Below are 20,055 nucleotides of genomic sequence, written 5' to 3' on the forward strand. Positions count from 1 at the left end.
GCCAAAAACAGAGAAAAAAACCTAAGAAAAACAAAAAGGAGGATATTCTTGCAACAAGCCATTTTGCCTGCTTGCTGAGACGAGAACTTCCTTCAAAATTATCTGTTCTGCTGTATTGTCTTCAGAAGGAGACAATGAGAGAAACATACACAGCCTCAGCTGTGTAGCTGAATTCCCTCACACTACACTAAAGCTATTTCAGAGAGATTTTATACCAAAGATCCAACAATTTCCCACTGGAGGCCCATTAACAATGCAGAAGTGCTTAACATTTTCACCTAGCTGCACAAGTTCCCCATACTGGCTGTCTGGCAGAAGCTAGCAGCATTCCTTAACACAATAAATGAAAGAATTCAGCCATGATGTGTGCATACAACTTGTCCTACTCAAGCTTTTGGGTTATTTTGTAACTGAGACAACACAGTGCTGGCCCTAGCATGGTAAGAGGTGGTCAATTCATGGGGCATTAAAAACCAAGAAAACACACATGGAATGCAAGTTGATTCTAAGGATTCTATTTTGGAGAGAGGAGAAAGGGTGATGAGAAGAGATCATTTACAACAGTCCCAACCATGTTTGCTGTCTGATAATCATTCACCTTGTTTTCCATCTATTACACATCAGTGTTGTCTTACTGCATAAGGAAAGTGCAAATGCAACATATATGAAAGAAACAGCTCTCAGTTAAGGAACAATCCTGTGCTAAAAGATGACCACGAAAGAATTCACAAGACTATTAAATAGAGATGCATTCCAGAAATAACACCAGTAAAAAGTGACACCCTATGAACTTTACTCTGGAGGCTGTCTTTCTTCCTGCAAGAGACTTTTCCACCAGAATTCTTCCTGTGACATACCCATCACGAAATTCCACCTTCTTGTGTTTCTCTATGAAAAACTATGAATATAGTTTATAGTTTGAACACATTGAACTATGGTACAGCAAACTACTGAGATGTCAAGAAGAAAAGATCAAAAACTATAGGTTGGCTATGGACTGCACATCCACTCAGAATAAAATGCCTAACACAAACTATTTGAATTCAAATCCTTTCCCATGGCAGTTTACATGGATGATAAAATAACACAACTTTGTACTTCTCTACAAAACACTCTGTTGAAGACTCACAATGAAGTAAAAACATGAGAGCATTTCACATGTGAATAAACTGAAATGCCAGAAACTCAGCCTGTCCCAGACACAACCTGGAGGGCAGTCAGAATCTAATAGCTAGGCTGGACAATGCACCAAGAAAGAAAAGTGCATGGAAGGAACAGAGTGATTAAAGGGAGAAGAAAAATATCTCAACCTCTTTATTTATCTCAACCTATTAATTGTCATAAAAGTCACTAAGGAGGGATATTTTCCCAACATCTCTGTCAGCTCTCAAATAGCTCAAGGCATTTAGCCACCAATATCTTCACAGACATTGAAGCAAATCAATTCAGTACACTAATCTGTTAATTCTTGAACAGCAAAAGAATCAGTAATCCTCTGGTACTGACAATGACAGCAACAAGACACTTGCAGATATCAATGACTGGCATCCAGGATTTTCTTCCTAGAGCACTCCTGATGTCCACACACTTGGATGTAATTACTGTGTTACTACACTGTCACTCCCTGAAAAAAAAATTTCATCCATTCTGCTGGCACCACAATCCCTGAAGTTATGTCAAATGAGCAATAAGTGGCCTGAGGCTTTTTCAGAAGAGTTTATTCAAATTCTTCTTTTAAGACAGTAAATATAGAGGTTATATTCCCAAAACACCTCTCCATATACCTACTTTTAATTTTTGAACTGTCCTCAATATACATTTTAATACTGCAATTACAAGTCTTTTGCTGTAATTCTCAGGACAAACAATTAAAAAAACTTCTGTCCAGAGCTAATGTTGACTTTTTGTAAATAATCAAATTATAAGGAATGAAACCATCTCAACATTCATACTCTATGTCAAGAAAGCAGCATTCTCTAGTCTGACCATTTGCAGACCAGCTCGCAGTCATTTATGCCATCCTTGCAACCAGTTGAAGGAAAACTATAAAGTTTTACAGTTTTGATATTCTGAAACACAGAAGACAATTTCTCTTGCTGTTGTGTTCAAATTATGTTCCCAGATATTAAGAATGGATCTTACTTCTAATTTTACTACATTTTCTGCAGTAAAAAATGTTCAATTGCTATCACCTTCTTCCTATGGAAGTATTTATATGAAAACATCATTTTTCTCATTACCTTGAATATTATTTAAGTTTATTTTAAGGAATTTTTTAGAGCCCTAAGTTAGTACAGTCAGCCTGTTCTGCAATCTGTTCTTAAAGCCCTTTTCAAAACCTGGATACCAAAAGGAGAACCAGAATTTCAGTCCCAGCCTCACCAGAGCCACACTCAGAAATAAAATCACCTGTTCCTACATCTACCATTCCTGTTCATATTCATACTCTGAATTAGCTTTTGTGCCACAAGATTACACTAGAAGATAAAGCTGAATTATTTATTCCTCAACTCCTAAATCTCTTCCAGAGTTGCTGTTTTTCAGAATGCAGTCCACTCTGGCCTGCATTTTCAGTTTTTTAAATAAATAACTCAGCTACTCGAAATGGTACTTAGCACTTTTAATGGGCCCATGTTAGCAAGTAATACGAACAGCTCTCTGTCCCTGCCTTGCCATAGTTTTACTATTGCAAAATTTTCAAATCACTTGCACATTAGTAATGAATTCACAATTTCTTTCACATCACTGAAAAAGTACTCAATAGTGCCTGTATGTCCCAATTTTCCCAAAACTCTCTTAATACTATCACTTTCCTGCCCAGTGATGATTCCCAGAGAACCATCATTCCCAGACTGAAACGTCCAGCAGCCACTGAAGTCTTCCCAGCCCATTCCTAGAACACGGCTATAAACCATCACAGTCTAGTAGGTATTTAACATCTTGTTTGATTATTAAGGGATTTGGAAGTGCATCTGATTCGAACACAAAGGACTTTTTTCTCTAAAAAAAACACAGATGCATTTTTGAATGTTGCTACTTTGCCAACATGGTTGCTCATGATTTTTCATCCTCATTATTTTAGTCTTGGTTTCTGCAACACCATCCTCTTAGCCCATCCTTGTCAGATTACTTATCAGACAGCTCTGATGTCCTTAGCATCTTTTAGCAGTCTTTCCTGCTTTATGACTAACTCATTTACTGTTTCCATAGCAATCCTTCGCGTATTTATTTATTGGAATATTTTTTCCTCTACTTTCAATTGCTATTGATTCCCACTGAATATCACATATTTGATTCAAACTTGAATTATTTTTTTCCATGGCAAAATGTTAGTAAATTCATAGGAAGCTTTTATTTGCTAGAAAAACCCTTAACGACAATTCTATATTTTGGGGTCTGATGTAAATGAGGCCAGTTTTTTTAGTGTTTATTAGACCATTAATTTCACAGAAGTAGAGAAACCAAGTGCTAGAATAAGGAATGCTATTTTGAGACTGCATAAAACAGATGAAGAGGAATGTACTATGACTGTTAAACAACCACAAGAATGGTTTGCACTCATCATATTAATCAGGTTTTTTATCTCCCTTAAAAAAAAATGTTGTCCTTTCAAATAAAATACTCAGGCTTTTTTCACAGGTCAAGCACTCAACATTTTTTACAGTGTGTTCTACAAGGCCCAGCTCAGCAGCAGAACTACATTCACATTAGTACCAGCATCACTAGTGGACAGAGCTGTGATTTATTAAGCAAAGGGGAGCAGCAGGGAATAATTGGTCATATGAGGACACAAAAGTGTGTGAGAGAAATGCATAAACAATGGAGAGTGTATGCAAAGGTAGCTTGCTCCTCTGGCATGTCCCAAGACACAAGATAAATGCCATTATTAACAGATCTGAGATACAATAAATGCAGTATTGTAGAATTACAGAATTAATGTAGAAATGCAGAATTACACATGTAAATTCTTCCGTATCCTGACCAGAAACATTCCTGTATGAAATAAACCTTTTATAGTTTGAGAATATATAATTTAGTATATGAGAAGGTTAATTCATGGTAATTTCCTCAAAATAAATTAGGTCTGTGATTATATCTTTTTACATTGCCATGACCACCACATCAGAGACAAAATGCAGACTTCAACACGGTTGAAATATTGGAAATGTCTTTACTTTTTGCAATATGCCCGTAAGGGCATCTATGTATGCTTATAGAAGAAATTATGACATTCTAGAAGAATTCTGTATGAATTTAATATGTACATTTCTGTAAGGACAGTAAGATATTTTTAAAAGTCTTGGGGAGGGCCAAAGGACATTTGCATTTATCAGTCAACCACGCTTCAAAAGAGCTGGCATGGTATCCTCAGTAACAGCTGCAGATATAATGCTAATAATATTGTAAAATAAGGCTTTACATATCAAAACAGCAACTTTTTTTAACTGCCCTTGATCTCTTATCACACCATATTTAGTAACAGCCACCAGTGTAATCCTTCAATATGACCTATATATTGAATTAGAAGGTGTTCCTAAGAGCTGTATTTTGGACAAGTCAAAAAATAAAGAAAGGAGAAAAACATCCACTGAAACCCCTCTAGTCTGGAAAAGATGGGGTCCACAGAAAACTACTCTCCTAAATGTCAGCTGTAACTGGGTGATTGGTTAGATTTTGTCCCCCAGAATACAGAGGTACCTTGACTTAAAAGGTACAGTCCCCCAGAATACAGAGGTACAGTGACTTAAAATTGTTACACACTTCGTGTGGAGCCTGCAAACTATGTGCATGACTGCTGGTAGTTTTACAAGTTTCACTGAAGCAAGAAATTAAAGTATGCTTGCAAGTTGGTGCCCATAATAAAGTATATATTAATATTAGATTTCAAAACAGTAATCCAAATCTATTTTCATTATGCAAAACTATTTGTTTTGTTGAACTGATCTGCCCTTTATAACACCCAAGCACTACTCTGGAAGAATTTCAGTTTGGGAACTCTCTACAGTTTGGATTAAGAAAAAATAAGATTGCTTCTGTCATTTCTGTCCATCAGAACAGAGTCTCATTACCTAAGAAGGCTTGTAATATATTGTTATGCCAGATGTTTTCTATTAGCATTGATTTATCCATAAAGGTTATGGGATTATGGCTCTTTAAATATTATCCTTAACCTATTTACTGGTCTTCTGAAGAAAGAGTATGGTATATCAGAATACAGATCTGTTGATTTTGAGGTTAGATATTGAGTTTGAGATGTGGTTCTTTTTACTGCTTGTGGTTCTTTTTATTTTTTCTTCCACATAAATAAATCAGAGCAGCCTTACAATATACTGAATGGAAACTGAAAGACAGTAATCCCAGAAGCACTCAGAACATAATGGATATGGAAGTTTTGAGTCTCCATTGGAACTTTCCATCTTGTTACTCCCTGCACCAGAAAACACAAGTCTTTATAGCGGGGGAGAGCCCAAAACTATTTGCCATAATGGTAAAAATTAGAAAATATTTTGTGAAATTATGCCTGTGAAAGCACAAAAAGTAAGTTTTATTTTTATTTCAGACAAATGACATAAGAATAATAAAATAGTAAAATTCTATGATCAAGATCATGTACTGCCATTTGGACACCTAAGTATGAGAGCAATGGGTGCAGTCGAGATCTTCAAAGGCTTGTGAGAGAAATGGGAAATGTGATATGGAAGAAAACAAAAATCTGTGTTCAGCATAAAGGCCACAGAGATAGATGAAGTGTTAGTTGGAGATTTAATTCAATTAATTTTAAAACATTAAGAATAATTTTAAATAGCTTTATCCTTTGTTTCTGGTCACAGGGAGGCTTTTTCCAGTTTTTCTAACATGGCTTTTTGTAGGCCTGAAAATGTATGAGACTCTGGATACTCAACTGGTCAAAACAGACATTTTAGAACTCAGTAATATTTGAAGAAAATGCAGTGTTGACGGAAGAGCGAACAATTTTTCTATAAAATTTTCTGAAACCATATAAAAGGAATGACAGTTGTTTCAAAGATACACATAAATTTCAGAAGCAAGAAATAACATAAAGTACATAATGCACATTGTTCTGTAATTTGGTCTAAAGATCATCCAAACTCATGCAGTAGAAATGCTGACTTACATTCACACACACTCCCTCTAAGGCCAACATCAGCTCTACATTTATAAACTAGGTTAACCACAGAAATAGTGAATTTATTTGTACCACTGTACTTGACGCCTGGAAATCAAAGTAAAGCTGTGTTCAGAAAGAAGCACTACGTGTTCAAAAACCTTTCTTTACATAAAACCTTGTTTTTATTGGACATCAGTGAGTCAAAGGCAGATGGTTGATCTAATTTTAGTTAGGGACAGATACGACCCACCAGCGGCCAGGGTAATCAAGGGTAGCCAAGGTTATGGACCCCAGGCAACAAATTTATTTTACCTCATATTCAGATTCCAGTGTCACAGTGTTCTGTTTTAATTTTTCTTTCAAAGCTGGATCAACCTGAAAGACAAATAAAAATAGAGCAAAAATGTTTGCTTTTAAGAATATATTTTTTAAGAAATCTTAACTTCAAATAAACTGAATATTGGTACATGCAAATCTTCCTCTCCTCTAAAAGAGTTTATGTGCCATTTGTTCCAATACCAGGATGATGAACACAGCACAAGAATTGGGCTGAAAAGAAACAGATCAACTGCCAAATTATTAAATTCCAAAGGAAAACACACTTTTAACTATAGCCCAGCACTAGCATTACCTTAGATACTTAAATCCGTTCCTGTTAAGTTTGAAACTGTTAAACCAAACAAAGCTTAAATAAATGAAACAAGCACAAGAAAGATAAAATTGGGATCATGTAACATATTATACTTCTGAATGGTGAGTTCAGTGAATAGGTATACAATATATCCTGGTTTTTAAAGTCAAAGCATGAGTTGAATTTCCCATTTTGTGGTGAACACACAGCTCTTTCCTAGTTTTGATTCTGTACTGACAGTGCTGGCGTTTCCTGACACCTTTCAGAGATGCTTATTGAAAGAACAAATCTAAGAACAGACATGTCAATGAACCACAGCAGACACATTTCACGTTTTAACTTCTGAGCCCGGAAGAAGTGATGTTCATCTCTCCCTTTGCTACATAATGCCTGTCTCCCACAGGTCTAAGAGCAGAAGCTAAGGGGAAAAAGATAATTAGCATTCTTCACACTTAGAGAAAGCATTCTACCTTCTTCTCAAACAGCCACATACACAGTACTCAGACACAGTCTTTGGGCAATATAATTAAAATACCAAATAAATTCACCATGAGAGAACAGTCTCATTTTTAGAGCTTAAAAACCAAAACCGATCCATAAAGAAACTGGTAATGTGTGTAATTCTACATCCCTCGTACACTAGTGCAACTACAGCTAATTCAGTGAAGAAAAGTTGTTACTCCTAATTTGCTGCTTCTTGATCTGAGCAGAAAGGGCTCAGTAACCCTCATCACAACCAACGTCAAACATCTACAAGTAGTCCAGAAAACAAAAAGGAGGGCATACACATAACAGAATTTGCCTGGCCAATGAGAAGATCCACCATCAGATTCTCCTCTAACAAGAGTTCCTACTTATCAAAGGTACTTAAAATACACATCTCTATGTGTATTGATGGGAATTGCTCTGAAGAATTTCCCTAGGCCATAATGTTCCCCTTGATTACAGGCACTGCCTGCTAGTTAGCATACAGCCTGTAAGATCTCAGTTCCTAAGGATGGATGCTCAGACAGGCAAGTCTAACGCCATCTGTGCATGGCCAGAGGTTTGATTTCCCTACCTCATCAGCGATCTGGCCATAGAAACACACACATTTGCCACCTCCAGATTCATTACACTTGGGACCTAAGCCAAAATCTCTAAAATGGTTGATGTTTGTACCGGATACAACTCCCACCTTCTTAGTAATTAAAAAAAAAAAATTGTAAAGCAAGATAGTGTCTCTGCACTGGCCCTCTACATCAAATAAAAAATGAAATGTTCCATCTCTGTCTTGGCATTCAAGGCCTCTGTAGAACTGCCCCTCCTTAAAGATGGATTGTGTCTCTCCTGTGACCACAACCTCCAACAGCCATGCTTTATTAGAACAATAAACCCATCCATCACATGTGCAGAAAAGCAAAGTCTTTGGGCAGACAGGCTTTGAAGCTTGCTTTCACAGAAAGAAGAGTGATCACGGACCTCATTCAGAACTAAATGCAAACAATTTTTGCTATGCTTTGTGTTCTCACAATACACATATGTGTATTGTGAGAACACAAAGGGAAAATGAAAGCTCCAGTAAGTAAGGCAGCAACAGTTTTATTTCACCTACATTTTCCCTCCATTTAATAATAAGGCAAAGTGTCATGGTTGAAACATCACTTTTACTTAATTAAATACAGCCAGAATTTAACTTACAAAGACAGTTCAACATCCCATTATCAAGTTTTATTTTATCAATTTTTGGTGTGTTTGTTTAATGTGTGGCATTTGCATGGCCACATTTGTGTAAGGCAAAGGCAAAGGCAAACAATCAGTTAAGCTACTGCTACTTCTCCTTCCTTCCAGCCCTTTCTGTCTTCAGACTTTCCCCTGTCTTCACCCTGCTCTGCCTCCACAAAAACAGCTAAAACTGAGACACAGCATTCCAATTTGATGCTGTAACTTTAATATTAACAAAAAGGCAGAACTGAAGGAGCCTAGTTGAAAATTCTTTTAAAAAAATACCCTGTAAATGCAAAATGAACAGAGAGTGATGCTTCTTTGGAAGCAGAAATTTTATTTGGCAAATTAACTTACCCAAAAAGACTAGTTAAACCCTGTTTTGAGGGCAAACTACATATACACCTTAAGCTCACTCCGCAAAACTCGTTCTTTTGCCCCAAGTTCCACCAAAAAAAAGTATTTCTTCTCTTTATCTTTTTTGTCCCCTACATACATACATACTCACACAGAATCATTTAAACATACTTGAGCCTGCACAGTAATCCAGTCACTTGTACTTTCTAATGCCTTGACTGCAAAACCCCAGCTTTTCAGCTACCAAATGAGAGAGGTGGGTTATAAATTGTTTTAGGAACCCATATAGAAGTTGAGAAAAAGTGTTTTGTTTCCACTGTGTTTGTACAATGCTGCGCCATCTTTGAAACGTCACAAGAACAACAACAACAAAAAAAAAAAGAAAAAAAAGAAAAAAAAGAAAAAAAGAAAAGAGAATGACACTATTTTCAATCCGAAAAGGCAGATAAATACCAATATGAGCCACAATCACAGATCATAACCAGGAAACACTTCAAATGGGGGCAGAGCCAGGAAAGTGCCCATGCCAAAGCAGTAGCTCTGTTGTATTACACATCTGCCACAAGATCCAAATACAAACATACATTTTGCTTCCATGATGACTGCTACGCCAACAAATACTGCCAAATGAGCTAGAAGTATTCAGCTATGCACTGGCAAATAGATCTTCAGCTAAATCATGGATACAAATCTGTATTAGTAAATATGATGATGGCAGCAGACAAAGCCCAAATGCCGTAAAAGCCTGACAGTGTCCTCTCCACCACTATTTAGGAGAAAGGAAGGTACAGAAAAGATATTCCTTTACACTAGAGGACTGCACTTGTTCAGCAAAATCTCAGCTGCTCCTCTAAGATCCATTTCAATTCAGAGTTTATCTCTAAATGTAGAATTCAAAGATGTGTGCATGTATAATTACAGCATAACTTCACATTAAATTCTTACTGAAAGACTACTGAAATACTTGATGCAAGTATTTAGACAACCTTCATGAGATGCTGTCTGCAAGGCTTTGAAACCAATACTATAAATACAATTTTTAAAGGCTTTACTTATTTTCTTCTTCTGGGGTGGTTTTTTTTTCCTTTTTAGCACTTGCAGCAAAAATGAATAAAACATTCTCCATATTTTTGCATTATAGGCTTATCTCATATTACATCAACTGAAAGGGCAAGGGCAAGTACAGTATAGAAAAATCTCAGAAAATGTTTAGGAATCCAGGTTTCAAATTAGAATTTTGTCCCATTTCACACTCCCACCATTCCTTCAGATTTACCCTTACTTAACTTCAAAAGGTTCCCAAAGAAACAGACTTTAAAAATATTCTTAACAGCTAAAAGTAATAGAGGTTAAGCACAGAAACATTCTTAGAAATCTTAGTAGGCAGCTACTTGAGGCTGTAAGTAACTAGAAACTTTTGAAATGAGGCTGACGCTTCTCATTTTAAGGCTGACATTTCAGTTTTTCAATTAGAACCTGGGCAGCATTACTAGGTGTTAGAAATGGTGCACCTTGGGGTGCAGACAAGAGGCATCATTACACAACAAAGCAGGAATAACTGGTGCTTGCAGCCCCTGTCAAACCAGGGACTCCTGCAGTGCCCTGTGGAAAACATACACTCATCTCAGTAAAGAGGATTTTTATAGTTTTGACACGACTATTTTTGGTACTGTTATAAACCTAAAAGTGCTGCTACTAAAAAAATTCTCCGCTAACAATTTTGTATTGATACCCATTGACCACAGTTCATTTTGGCTCAGAAACAAATAACATTGGTGGAGAGCAACTGAGAAATTTGTGAATGTCACTAACTTTAGCTCCAGGATAAAGAAAGGACAGATCCTCCACAGGGGAACCCAAAGAATACCATCACTACCCCTTTCAAAGTTCAGAGGCATGGAACACCTCTCCATATGGGGACAGGCTAAGAACACTTGGTTTGCCCATTCTGGAGAAGAGAAGGCTTTGGGGAAACCTGATTATGGCCTTTCAGTAAGGGGGCCTAACAAGAAAGACAGACAAACTTTTTAGCAAAGTGTGTGGCAACAGGACAAGGGCTGACAGTTTTAAAATAAAAGAGGGTAGATTTAGACCATGTATAAGAAATAAGCTTTTTATAATGAGCGTGGTGAGACACTGGCTCAGGTTGCGTAGAGAAGTGGTGAATACCCCATCTCTGGGAACATTCAAGGTAGGGCTCTGAGCAATCTGATCTGCCTGAAAATCTCCCTGATCCTTGCAGGACTTGTTGGACTAAAAGACCTTTGAAAGTTTCTTCCAACCCAAATTATTATATGGTCCTGTTAAACACAGGAATACAAAACAGAATAGCAGTGTCACTCCTGTTGAGCATTCAGAGAGGACCACCAAGTTGACTCACATTCTTATTTTCAGGGTAACATCACAGTGGTCCACAGAACACGTAAGCCTGGATCCGTAACTCAAACAGCCCATCCTGACAAGCAGTCTTTCTATGCTACAAACATTACTGTTTATTTGTCCATGTACTATTTGTGGCCATGGGCTTTAGAGCAAACCAAGACTTGAATATATTACATCTTCTAAAATGATGGGTTCAGTTACTACACAAGGAAACTGTCAGGAGACAGCCACATCGTTAGAAGAGGACTGTGCTTTTAACAGCCTCCTTTTACATAAGTCAGTGCAGTACATTGTATACTTGTGTCCTGGCATGTACTGACCAAATATTTGTATGCCAAAGTTTTACAGAACTTTCCCTCTAGCAAGCATTTCCAGAAAAAACAGTAGAAGATATTTCTACCCTAAAACTACTTTGTTATTTTTACTAAAACATGAGTTTCTGTTCCAACTCTATCCTCCACAAAATAATATCCCACTGAAAAAGATTTCAGCTTTGGAAGTGGGAGAAGACAGTGGCCTGAATTTAATGAACATGAATTACGATTGAGATTTTCATTTTTTCATCTCCCCCTCCCAGCATGAACAGATGGGACACAATTTTCCTGCAGCATCCACAGTACAGAGAGTCCACAAAACTACTGTTTATATGAATTTTTTCAATATGTTCTCCCCACCCATTTTTTAAACTTAAGAGTAAACCATAATCACCAATTCTAGCTCTCCCACAGCGTATCTTCTTTGAAAACATTTATCATATGCCTAACTCCTCTAAATGGAAAATCAGCAATCTTGAGTGGATCAGTCAACTTCAATCTTCCTTGAGAAGACTCCCATAAATTGCTACAGAAATCTGTGTCATAAATATTCTAAGTTGTGGTTTATGAGCAGAGTGAGAAGCAGTAGACAGGAGAGGATAAATCCCAGGACTCAGGAAATGCAGTGTAAACTACAGTCAAGCTGAGTGCTGTTCTACTTAACAAATTAAAGGAACAAAGCTTGTAGAGGTTGTAAGGTACAAGGGTTGTACTTATGCCAAGCTCTTTGGCATACACTCTTAGGTAACAGAGAAGGGCAAGGCAAAACATACCATTTTTGTGCAACTTCATTCACAACAATCCTTCAACTACATTACTTAAATACTTTAATACATAAAAAACACGTACATAAGGCTATCTTTCTCCCTGTGAAGGTGGTGAGGCACTGGAACATGTTGCCAGAGAAGCTGTGGATGCCCCACCCCTGTAATTGCTTGAAGCCAAGTTGGATGGAGCTTTGCGCTCTGGTCTAGTCGAAGACGCCCCTGCCCATGGTAGGGGCTGAAACTAGGTGATCTTTAAGGTCCCTTCCAACCCAAACAACTCCATGACTCTGGGATTCTGTACTGCATAGGATACGATCCAACAATATTGACTGGATGAGAATACTCACAAACAGTGGGGAGACAGCTGAGATTAAATGTAAACCCTAGCTTTGTATCCTTTGACTTTTTCCTTTTGACTTTACGATCTGCATAGAATACAGTTAAACAAAACAAAAAAAACCCCCCACAACATTTCCTCTGACAGAAATCAATGCAGACATTTCCAAAGGAGCAATATAAATTGTTGTTACAGCAGCAGTTCCCAGAGTTACAGTACACAGTGCACCAGTGATCTCTCAAAATCCAAACCTTATACTTGCTTCCAGATTGATCAAAAAAATACCTACAATCCCAAACTCTGGAGCAGACTTTTTATGTGATAATGTAATGGGAAATGAAATGAAAGGCTAATATGAGGGCCAAACTATCCCATATTTCAGCAAACATTTAAGCATATCTAGATTTCTCCCATATTAGGTCAACAAAACTAAAAAGGACTCTAGAATTTTCAGTTCTGAGCAGGAAGTAGTGATCATTTAATTAATTTTGGTATGCTTTCACATCCAGTTTGATTTTCAGTTGCACATTTATTTATGTAATTTATACCAAATTAACACTGTAAACCTTGGCTCTGAGTATGCTAGCATAAATTTAATTTCACAGTAAAATTCAGTACAAAAAAATGTTCCTTTTGGTATAAGAAGAGGTGTAAATTTGTAATGCCAGTATTTAGGGAAAAAAAAACCACCCTTTTTGCCTCTATATAGAATATACTTATCAGCCAGAAACAATCCAAAATGCAACTTTGGATGCAACTCCAGCAGAGTCAATTTTTTTTTGGTCATATTTTTTGAAGATTCCTTTTTAATGGTTATGTACCTACTATGCAAGTTCAAGCTGGAAAACTAGCATAAATATAGGTTTTTTTTTTTTTCCCCTTATGGTTTCCTTAGTCATATCCTAACTTTGCACAGACTCAACCTCTTTGTGGCAGCTCTGAAAAACACGAAGGTCACTTAAGTTTCTTCAAAGCAAGTAACTTCAAGAGAGAAATCGTGAATTGGCAGCTGAAGGCAGCATGGAAGCAGTCTGTGCTCATCTCCTCTGAATCTTTTCAGTGCTGTACTAGCAGACAGAAGAGGAGTGGAGAGGGTGTCCTGGTTAGTTCTGTACATCAGCAGGAATACCTGTGTCCAGGTGCTCACTGGCTGTTCAATTAGGCTCACCTAAACGGTTCCTGGCAGCAGCTCACTTGAATCAAAGTGAAACCAAAGGCACCGTACAATAGCCAAACCACTATTTTTCGCTTGGTGTGTCAGTTCAGAAACACAAAGGAATTAATTTAAACGGAAAAGTCTATCTCATAGGAGAGTAAATCTTCAATTAAAGCACTGAAGCTTCAATAAAATAACACCAAAAAATGCTCAAAAAACCCAGCTCCCAAAGAAATCCAAAGAATCAACCTTCTCATGTAGAGATAGCCTGATCCTTCAAACATAATATAAACATGTAACACAGTTAAAATAATGCACAAGCACACTAACAGATTAAAAATGCTTTCCCTAATCAAACATCTATAAATATATATGCATTTTTTTTCTTCTCTGTGTAAGTTGGTGCCTAAGTCCTATCTTGAACTATGTGAAAATATGCTTGCTACCCCCATACAAGCAACTCCAGATCCCAGAGACAGCAAGAAAATATACATGAATATTTTTTTCTCACTGAAAATAAACAAGAATATAAAATGAAACCAAAAAGTCTGCAGTTTTTAACCCTAAAAATGGTTTGAATTATGTTTTAAAGCATCATTTTCATTTACAGTACATATCTGCTTTTTACAGAAATTTATTAGGTAATGAAACAAATTTTGACTTTTTAATGTCTTTTTGAACAGAAACTATTTTTAGAATACAGTGTAAACTTATCAAAATTGTTTTCAGTGCTCTGAAAATGCATTTCTACAAATAAATTACCACCAAACTCTAATAACTGTCATCTTAAAATCTGCATGTGTTTAAGAAATTAACAGTTCTTATCCTGCAGTTCCCATTGCATTTAAGGGAAAATACTTTCCACACTGACATCTAGTGAAGTTTTATAGTAAGAAAAAAAATCATATTCTAATACTTTGTACTTACGAAAAGCTTGTAATTTCCCAAATAATTATACTTTAAATTACTAGTAGTCTTTGCAACACACTTGTACATCACACACTTTTTTGAAAGATATTTTGCCCCTATTTTTAATAAGTAACAGGTTTACCTGTCAAAGGATCAGACATTCTGATGGGTATTTTAGAGAAAGTTGGTAAATGGTAAAATCTGGTGTAATTAAGTTTAAAACATAAATAGCAAAGGGTTTGCCTTTTAAGGGCTTAACATACAACATTAACAAAACAATTCTACTAAAATCAGTGGGAATTATGAATGCAAAATATTTTAATTCATACATTTCAGATATCGATAAGACAAGTCACCTCTCTCCTCTAAGCAGTATCCAAAAAGCCTGTATTCCTACAACCTCTCTGTAATTGAGTTTGGGCTCTGCTTGTTTAGATTGCCATATAGCTGAAGTTTGCAACAGCACCATTTGGCTTCAAGCCTCAAAACACAAAGGAGAAGAAAGGGAAGGTCCATCTAGACAGAAATTGCACTTAAAATGGAAACATGCCTGGGCAAAAGGTTTTCAACATTTTCTTTGTAAATATGGTAGTGATCTAGAGGTCCAGAAAATCCTAGGGACTGGGATCTGCTGACATCATGGCTACTGGCTTCTCAAGATGAGCCTGGAAAGCTAGATGTTTTCTGGTGCTTGAGAGAGGTGTTGGGGAAAAACAGCTGGATATTAAATTATGTTTTGGCTAAAAACTGCCTGAAGCTAAGTTACACATTTGTAATCACTTCAGATGCAAGGCAAAAATACCAGTGATTAATTTTGGCAATGTGACAGGACTTAAATAAGCAAGCAGAATTCTTGGTAGTATATAAAATGTAAATATCTAAAAGCTATCAACTTCTTATGTACTGAAATTAGTTCCACTTAAAATGGCATCAGAATGAGTTTCTCCATTTAATAACCTTCTCTTCATCTGAATCTAATCTTGACAACAGAACCACCATCAAGTAAAAAATGGAAAAATTGCTTCTGTTTAAAACAAAGAACTCTTAATACTTTCAGTGTATATTGTAATTCATCACCGAGAGGCTCAATAACAGGAGGTAATATCTTAACTCCAAGTCATCCGAAAGTGCTGTAAGCTGTCTGTGGTGATAATAAGCACCTGGTCTAGCCAGATCCAGTCACTGGAAACCATTCAAAAGTATACACACAGTGTCAGCCTCAGAATGTGGCAACAAAAATCGTACTGAATCTCAGAGTTGACTCTGCTTTTGCCTTTTACAGAAAAATGGTGGTTTATATACTAAACTGAAAGGAAGTCTGAAAAAATGAAACATACATCTCTGTCTGGTACCATAGCAGATTCAGTAGACAGCTCTCCACAGACAATGTAGAGAAGTAATTTGAGCTCAAGTAAATGGATTAGCTTTTACTGAAATCAATGCAAAAACATGAACTGAACACAAGCAGCTGAACCTCAAAATCTTCAAGAATAACATGGATAAAGAGCTCATTTCCACACAATCCTTCTGGACTGAACTGAACTGAGAGAGAAAACATCTGAACATCTGGTACCACCACAATACTGGGTATGAAAAGCTCTAACTACCCCTTTCATTTTTGTGACACATGGGAGGACTGAAATTACTGCCTTGGATAGTTCTGAAACATGATAAAAAAATGTAACTAATTCCAAATTCCACCTGTAAATAGAAACAAAGACACTGTAAGGGTACCTGTTTAGCCATCAACAAGGAGCCAATCTGCCTAAATATGCAATTCCAAACCCCTCCCATTAAGCAGGCCATGCCCAAAAGCAAGTTCTGTTTTAATTTAGTCAAATGTGCTTCATGATATAAAGGTAACTGACTGACAAAGACCTTTTTTCCTCACCTATAAACAATCCTAAATGTATGCCTCTCACATTCTCTATAGCACCAAACATTTCAGTGTATTATTTTCTTAACTTTTGGAGGACCTAGGGCCAAGCTCAGTAATGCTCTTAGTTTTTGAAAATCAACTAAATCTACTCATACAAGTAAATTAGCCAGTTTATCAGTAGACTTGAGATCCAGGCCAACCTGACCTGCTTAAGGAAAATAAAAAGATGAAAACAATAATCACCAACATCAATTCCTTGCCACGCTGCGCTTGTGTAATTAGCTCACTGAAACCAATTAAACACAGGAAGATGTAGTTATAAATAAGTAAATGCTAAAATGCTAGATGAGAAGACTTGATTATTCTGCCAAGTTTAGTGACAGATGCTAAAATGATTCTACATCCCTTGGCTGACAGGTTTAGAAAGGACACCTTTCCCATCCAAAATATTCCACCAAACACCAACTGAAGATATTCTGATTTTGTTCACACTTAAATCAAGCAGGATGTTTTTAAGACAAACTCCTATGGAATCAGATTCTCAAGAATACAGGAATGCCTCAGGCACAAACAACAGATTAAATAAGAGTTCTTCTACCTTCAAGACATCTGCCAGCTGGCCAATGAAGCTCCAGCAAAAGAGTATCTAGGGCAGGCTTCATCTCACCTAATTTTATTAAGCTATACTTTTGACTTGAAGCATAAAGTCTCTACTTAGGCTCTTCCTCCAGTCAGCTGTAGATGGGCATTCTTTGAGAAACTAAGTCCCACTTAAAGATATATACAAAACCATAAATTGTCTGCACTTTGAAGTTAGGTAGAGGTTTAGCTCACCTGTTGTTCACTGTTGTTCACAAATAAAATATAACCATATTCATACACAAAGGAAGGTAATTGTCTCACCGCAATTGGGTAATAATAAAAACACAAGTTCAATCTATTTTCAATCCATCAAAAGAGGACAACATATTTCTCAAGTATCTACTTTTAAAATGAATGAAACCTATGTTGGGGCATTTCCTCTCAAACCTCCTTTATGGATTACCTGGATAGCTAGGCATCCAGGTAGGCATCTCAAACTAGGCATTTCACTTAAGACAATGGAAAAATGAGCAAGATGAAACCCTGACATAGTGCACAGCACTACAAACATACATTTAGATTTAGCTAAGCAGATACTGAAATTCCACTTCCCTATCTTTAATAATACAAAGAACCCATTTAGAGTCTTTTGAGTATTAACAGTGGTAATTTAAATTGACCTTAACATTGGTAAGGGATGTTTGCACACCAGGAAGCCTAGAGGATGAGTCTTAATCCATCTAAATCCATTTGGAATAAAATAAAGCAGAAAGCCTGCAGAACACACAAGGTAATTGAGTGCATGGGACAATCTGGGCTGGTAGCAGTAAAGTCCATTAATTGTTATTAGAACACTGTGGACTTTGCCAGTCCAGTCCAATCACAGTGACTTGTCCTATCCACATTCCTCCTTGAAATGGTGAAGTCCATCAAGTTTTGGTCAGACTGAGGATCTTGGGGAACACCAAGGTGTAATAGGATTTCAAACACGGATGCTTATCCACTAAGAATTACAGTAAGTATATCTTGCAGTTTTCAGTCAATAGAAAGTTTGTGGAAGAAAATTAAAACCACACCTTTTCATCTTGCTACCTATTGCAGTTAAATTCTTAGTATCTTTGGTAGTCTTTCAAATAGAGCAAATTCTGGTTTTTAACACAGAAGTAGGTCCTCAAATAAGATAAACAAGTCAGCTTGCAGTAAACCAGATTCATCTAGTAGCTCGCAGTATGTGTCGTGATGGAGAAGATCCACTGGCATTCCACAAATCTAAGTAAAAATAAATCATATTATTTGTGTAATTTTAAACACTATAGACATATTCAGAGGTTTAAGTGATTTTGTTTTAGAATTTTCACCTCATATGAAACATAGTATTTAAAGGAAAAAATGATGTGACATATAGAAACACGACATTATTCATAAACCATACTAACTTATACACTAAACATTGAAATTGCATTTTATTCTGTAATGCTTCTTTTTTCTGAAACAAACTGAAGAAACAAACCAAACTTCTCCTGGGGCACAGAAATCCCGTCCAGATGGACTTTATAGGCAAGTAAAATGGAAGCAATAACCAACAGATAATTTCTACTGCACTACTCCAGGACATGCCCATATGTGCAACTCCCATAGACATACCTGAGGCAGTTTATGTAAGGACAGCAATAGGAATGTGCCAGCCAGCAACAAGGCACAGCCTTGTCCAGTCACTTGCAGATGTATTCCCTTTTTGGGTGGATGCTGAACCTCATTTAAACACTGCACTGCTGCAGTTGCAACCATCTGGACTCAACAGTGTGAAACTGATTGCAGTACATGTGTGAACAGAGCAATGTTTTGACAGCAACACAAAAGCATTCTAATAGGCAGATGCCACCTCTTAACTACACACTTATACCAATGAGAAAATGCTGATTTCCTACACTTTTCTGAGGCAAATGTCAGATGTGTTCTTGCTTGGCATAAAGTCTCATGGAAGCTTGTCATTTCTCTGCTCCAATTTCTTCCTAGCTATTTCACCCTGACCCAGAGTACTTGAAGTAATGGATCTCACCTGAGGAAATTTTTTAATACCCATATGAACTTAAATAATTCCTTTTATTTGAATTAATTAACTTTCCTATTTCCTATGTAAAGTAGAGCAGCATTAATTACCTATATTCTACAGACTAAGAAAATGAGATAGGCAGAGAAGAGCTCTGTGGTGCAGGAGGTAGCTAAACAGAGAACCTGAACAGGATGGATATAAAATTTCCAGTGAGATCAGTGGGTGTTATTTAAATCACATGCTGGTGTGGGTCTCCTGACACCCACCCATGAGATTAAAGACACAATGTTAAAGAACAGCACTAGGGACCAACTAGCAATATTCTAAACCTGTAATACTGAGTATAACCAACCAGACAGCACGCTTAAACCACTATCAAGCCTCAGTATGAGAATTGCTGTAAACCAGAAAAGTCAGAGTGCCGTAAGTGATCATGTTAACTTTCACTTTTCACAGGACAGTAAGGTTTCCAGAATAATCTTCTACACACATGTGCTCTTTTTCTCAATTCAAGTTCAGGATTGAAAAATGAAAGCTGAGATCCTCACAGATACATAATTTCTTGAACTAGTACCTTAAGACAAAGCAAATATGCAATAAATGAAGATTCACAATGGCAACACTAACACTCTACAGGTGTCAATAAGCAACACCTCATGGGTAACTACATGCCAGTCAATTGGTTAAAAACTCTAGCTAAGAAATTTTAAAGGCAATCCTCAGTCTGCATAAAGCAGGCTTTACACTCCTAGTGCACCTACCAAGTATGCTTCCGACCACCATCACCAGTCCTTTAATACCCTTTCTGGGTTTACAGGCTTATTGCTCATAGAGAATGGTGAAAGAACATGTCA

General features: G+C 36.8%; 1 protein-coding gene across 3 annotated transcripts in view; it reads right to left on the minus strand.

The window, feature by feature from the left end:
* The window catches only part of COX16 (cytochrome c oxidase assembly factor COX16), a 44,943-nt gene that overhangs the window by 7,883 nt on the left and 17,005 nt on the right, over window positions 1–20,055 (minus strand). For 2 of the 3 annotated variants that reach the window (XM_068193272.1, XM_068193271.1), the window contains exon 3: window positions 6,443–6,505. In XM_068193272.1, coding sequence (XP_068049373.1) covers window positions 6,443–6,505 — 63 coding nt within the window. Of the gene's footprint in view, window positions 1–6,442; window positions 6,506–17,657; window positions 18,418–20,055 lie in introns of those variants that run through there. The other variant, XM_068193273.1, reaches the window with a different exon arrangement.

Source organism: Anomalospiza imberbis, chromosome 6 (genome assembly GCF_031753505.1).
Source record: "Anomalospiza imberbis isolate Cuckoo-Finch-1a 21T00152 chromosome 6, ASM3175350v1, whole genome shotgun sequence".
Taxonomy (NCBI): Eukaryota; Metazoa; Chordata; class Aves; order Passeriformes; family Viduidae; genus Anomalospiza; species Anomalospiza imberbis.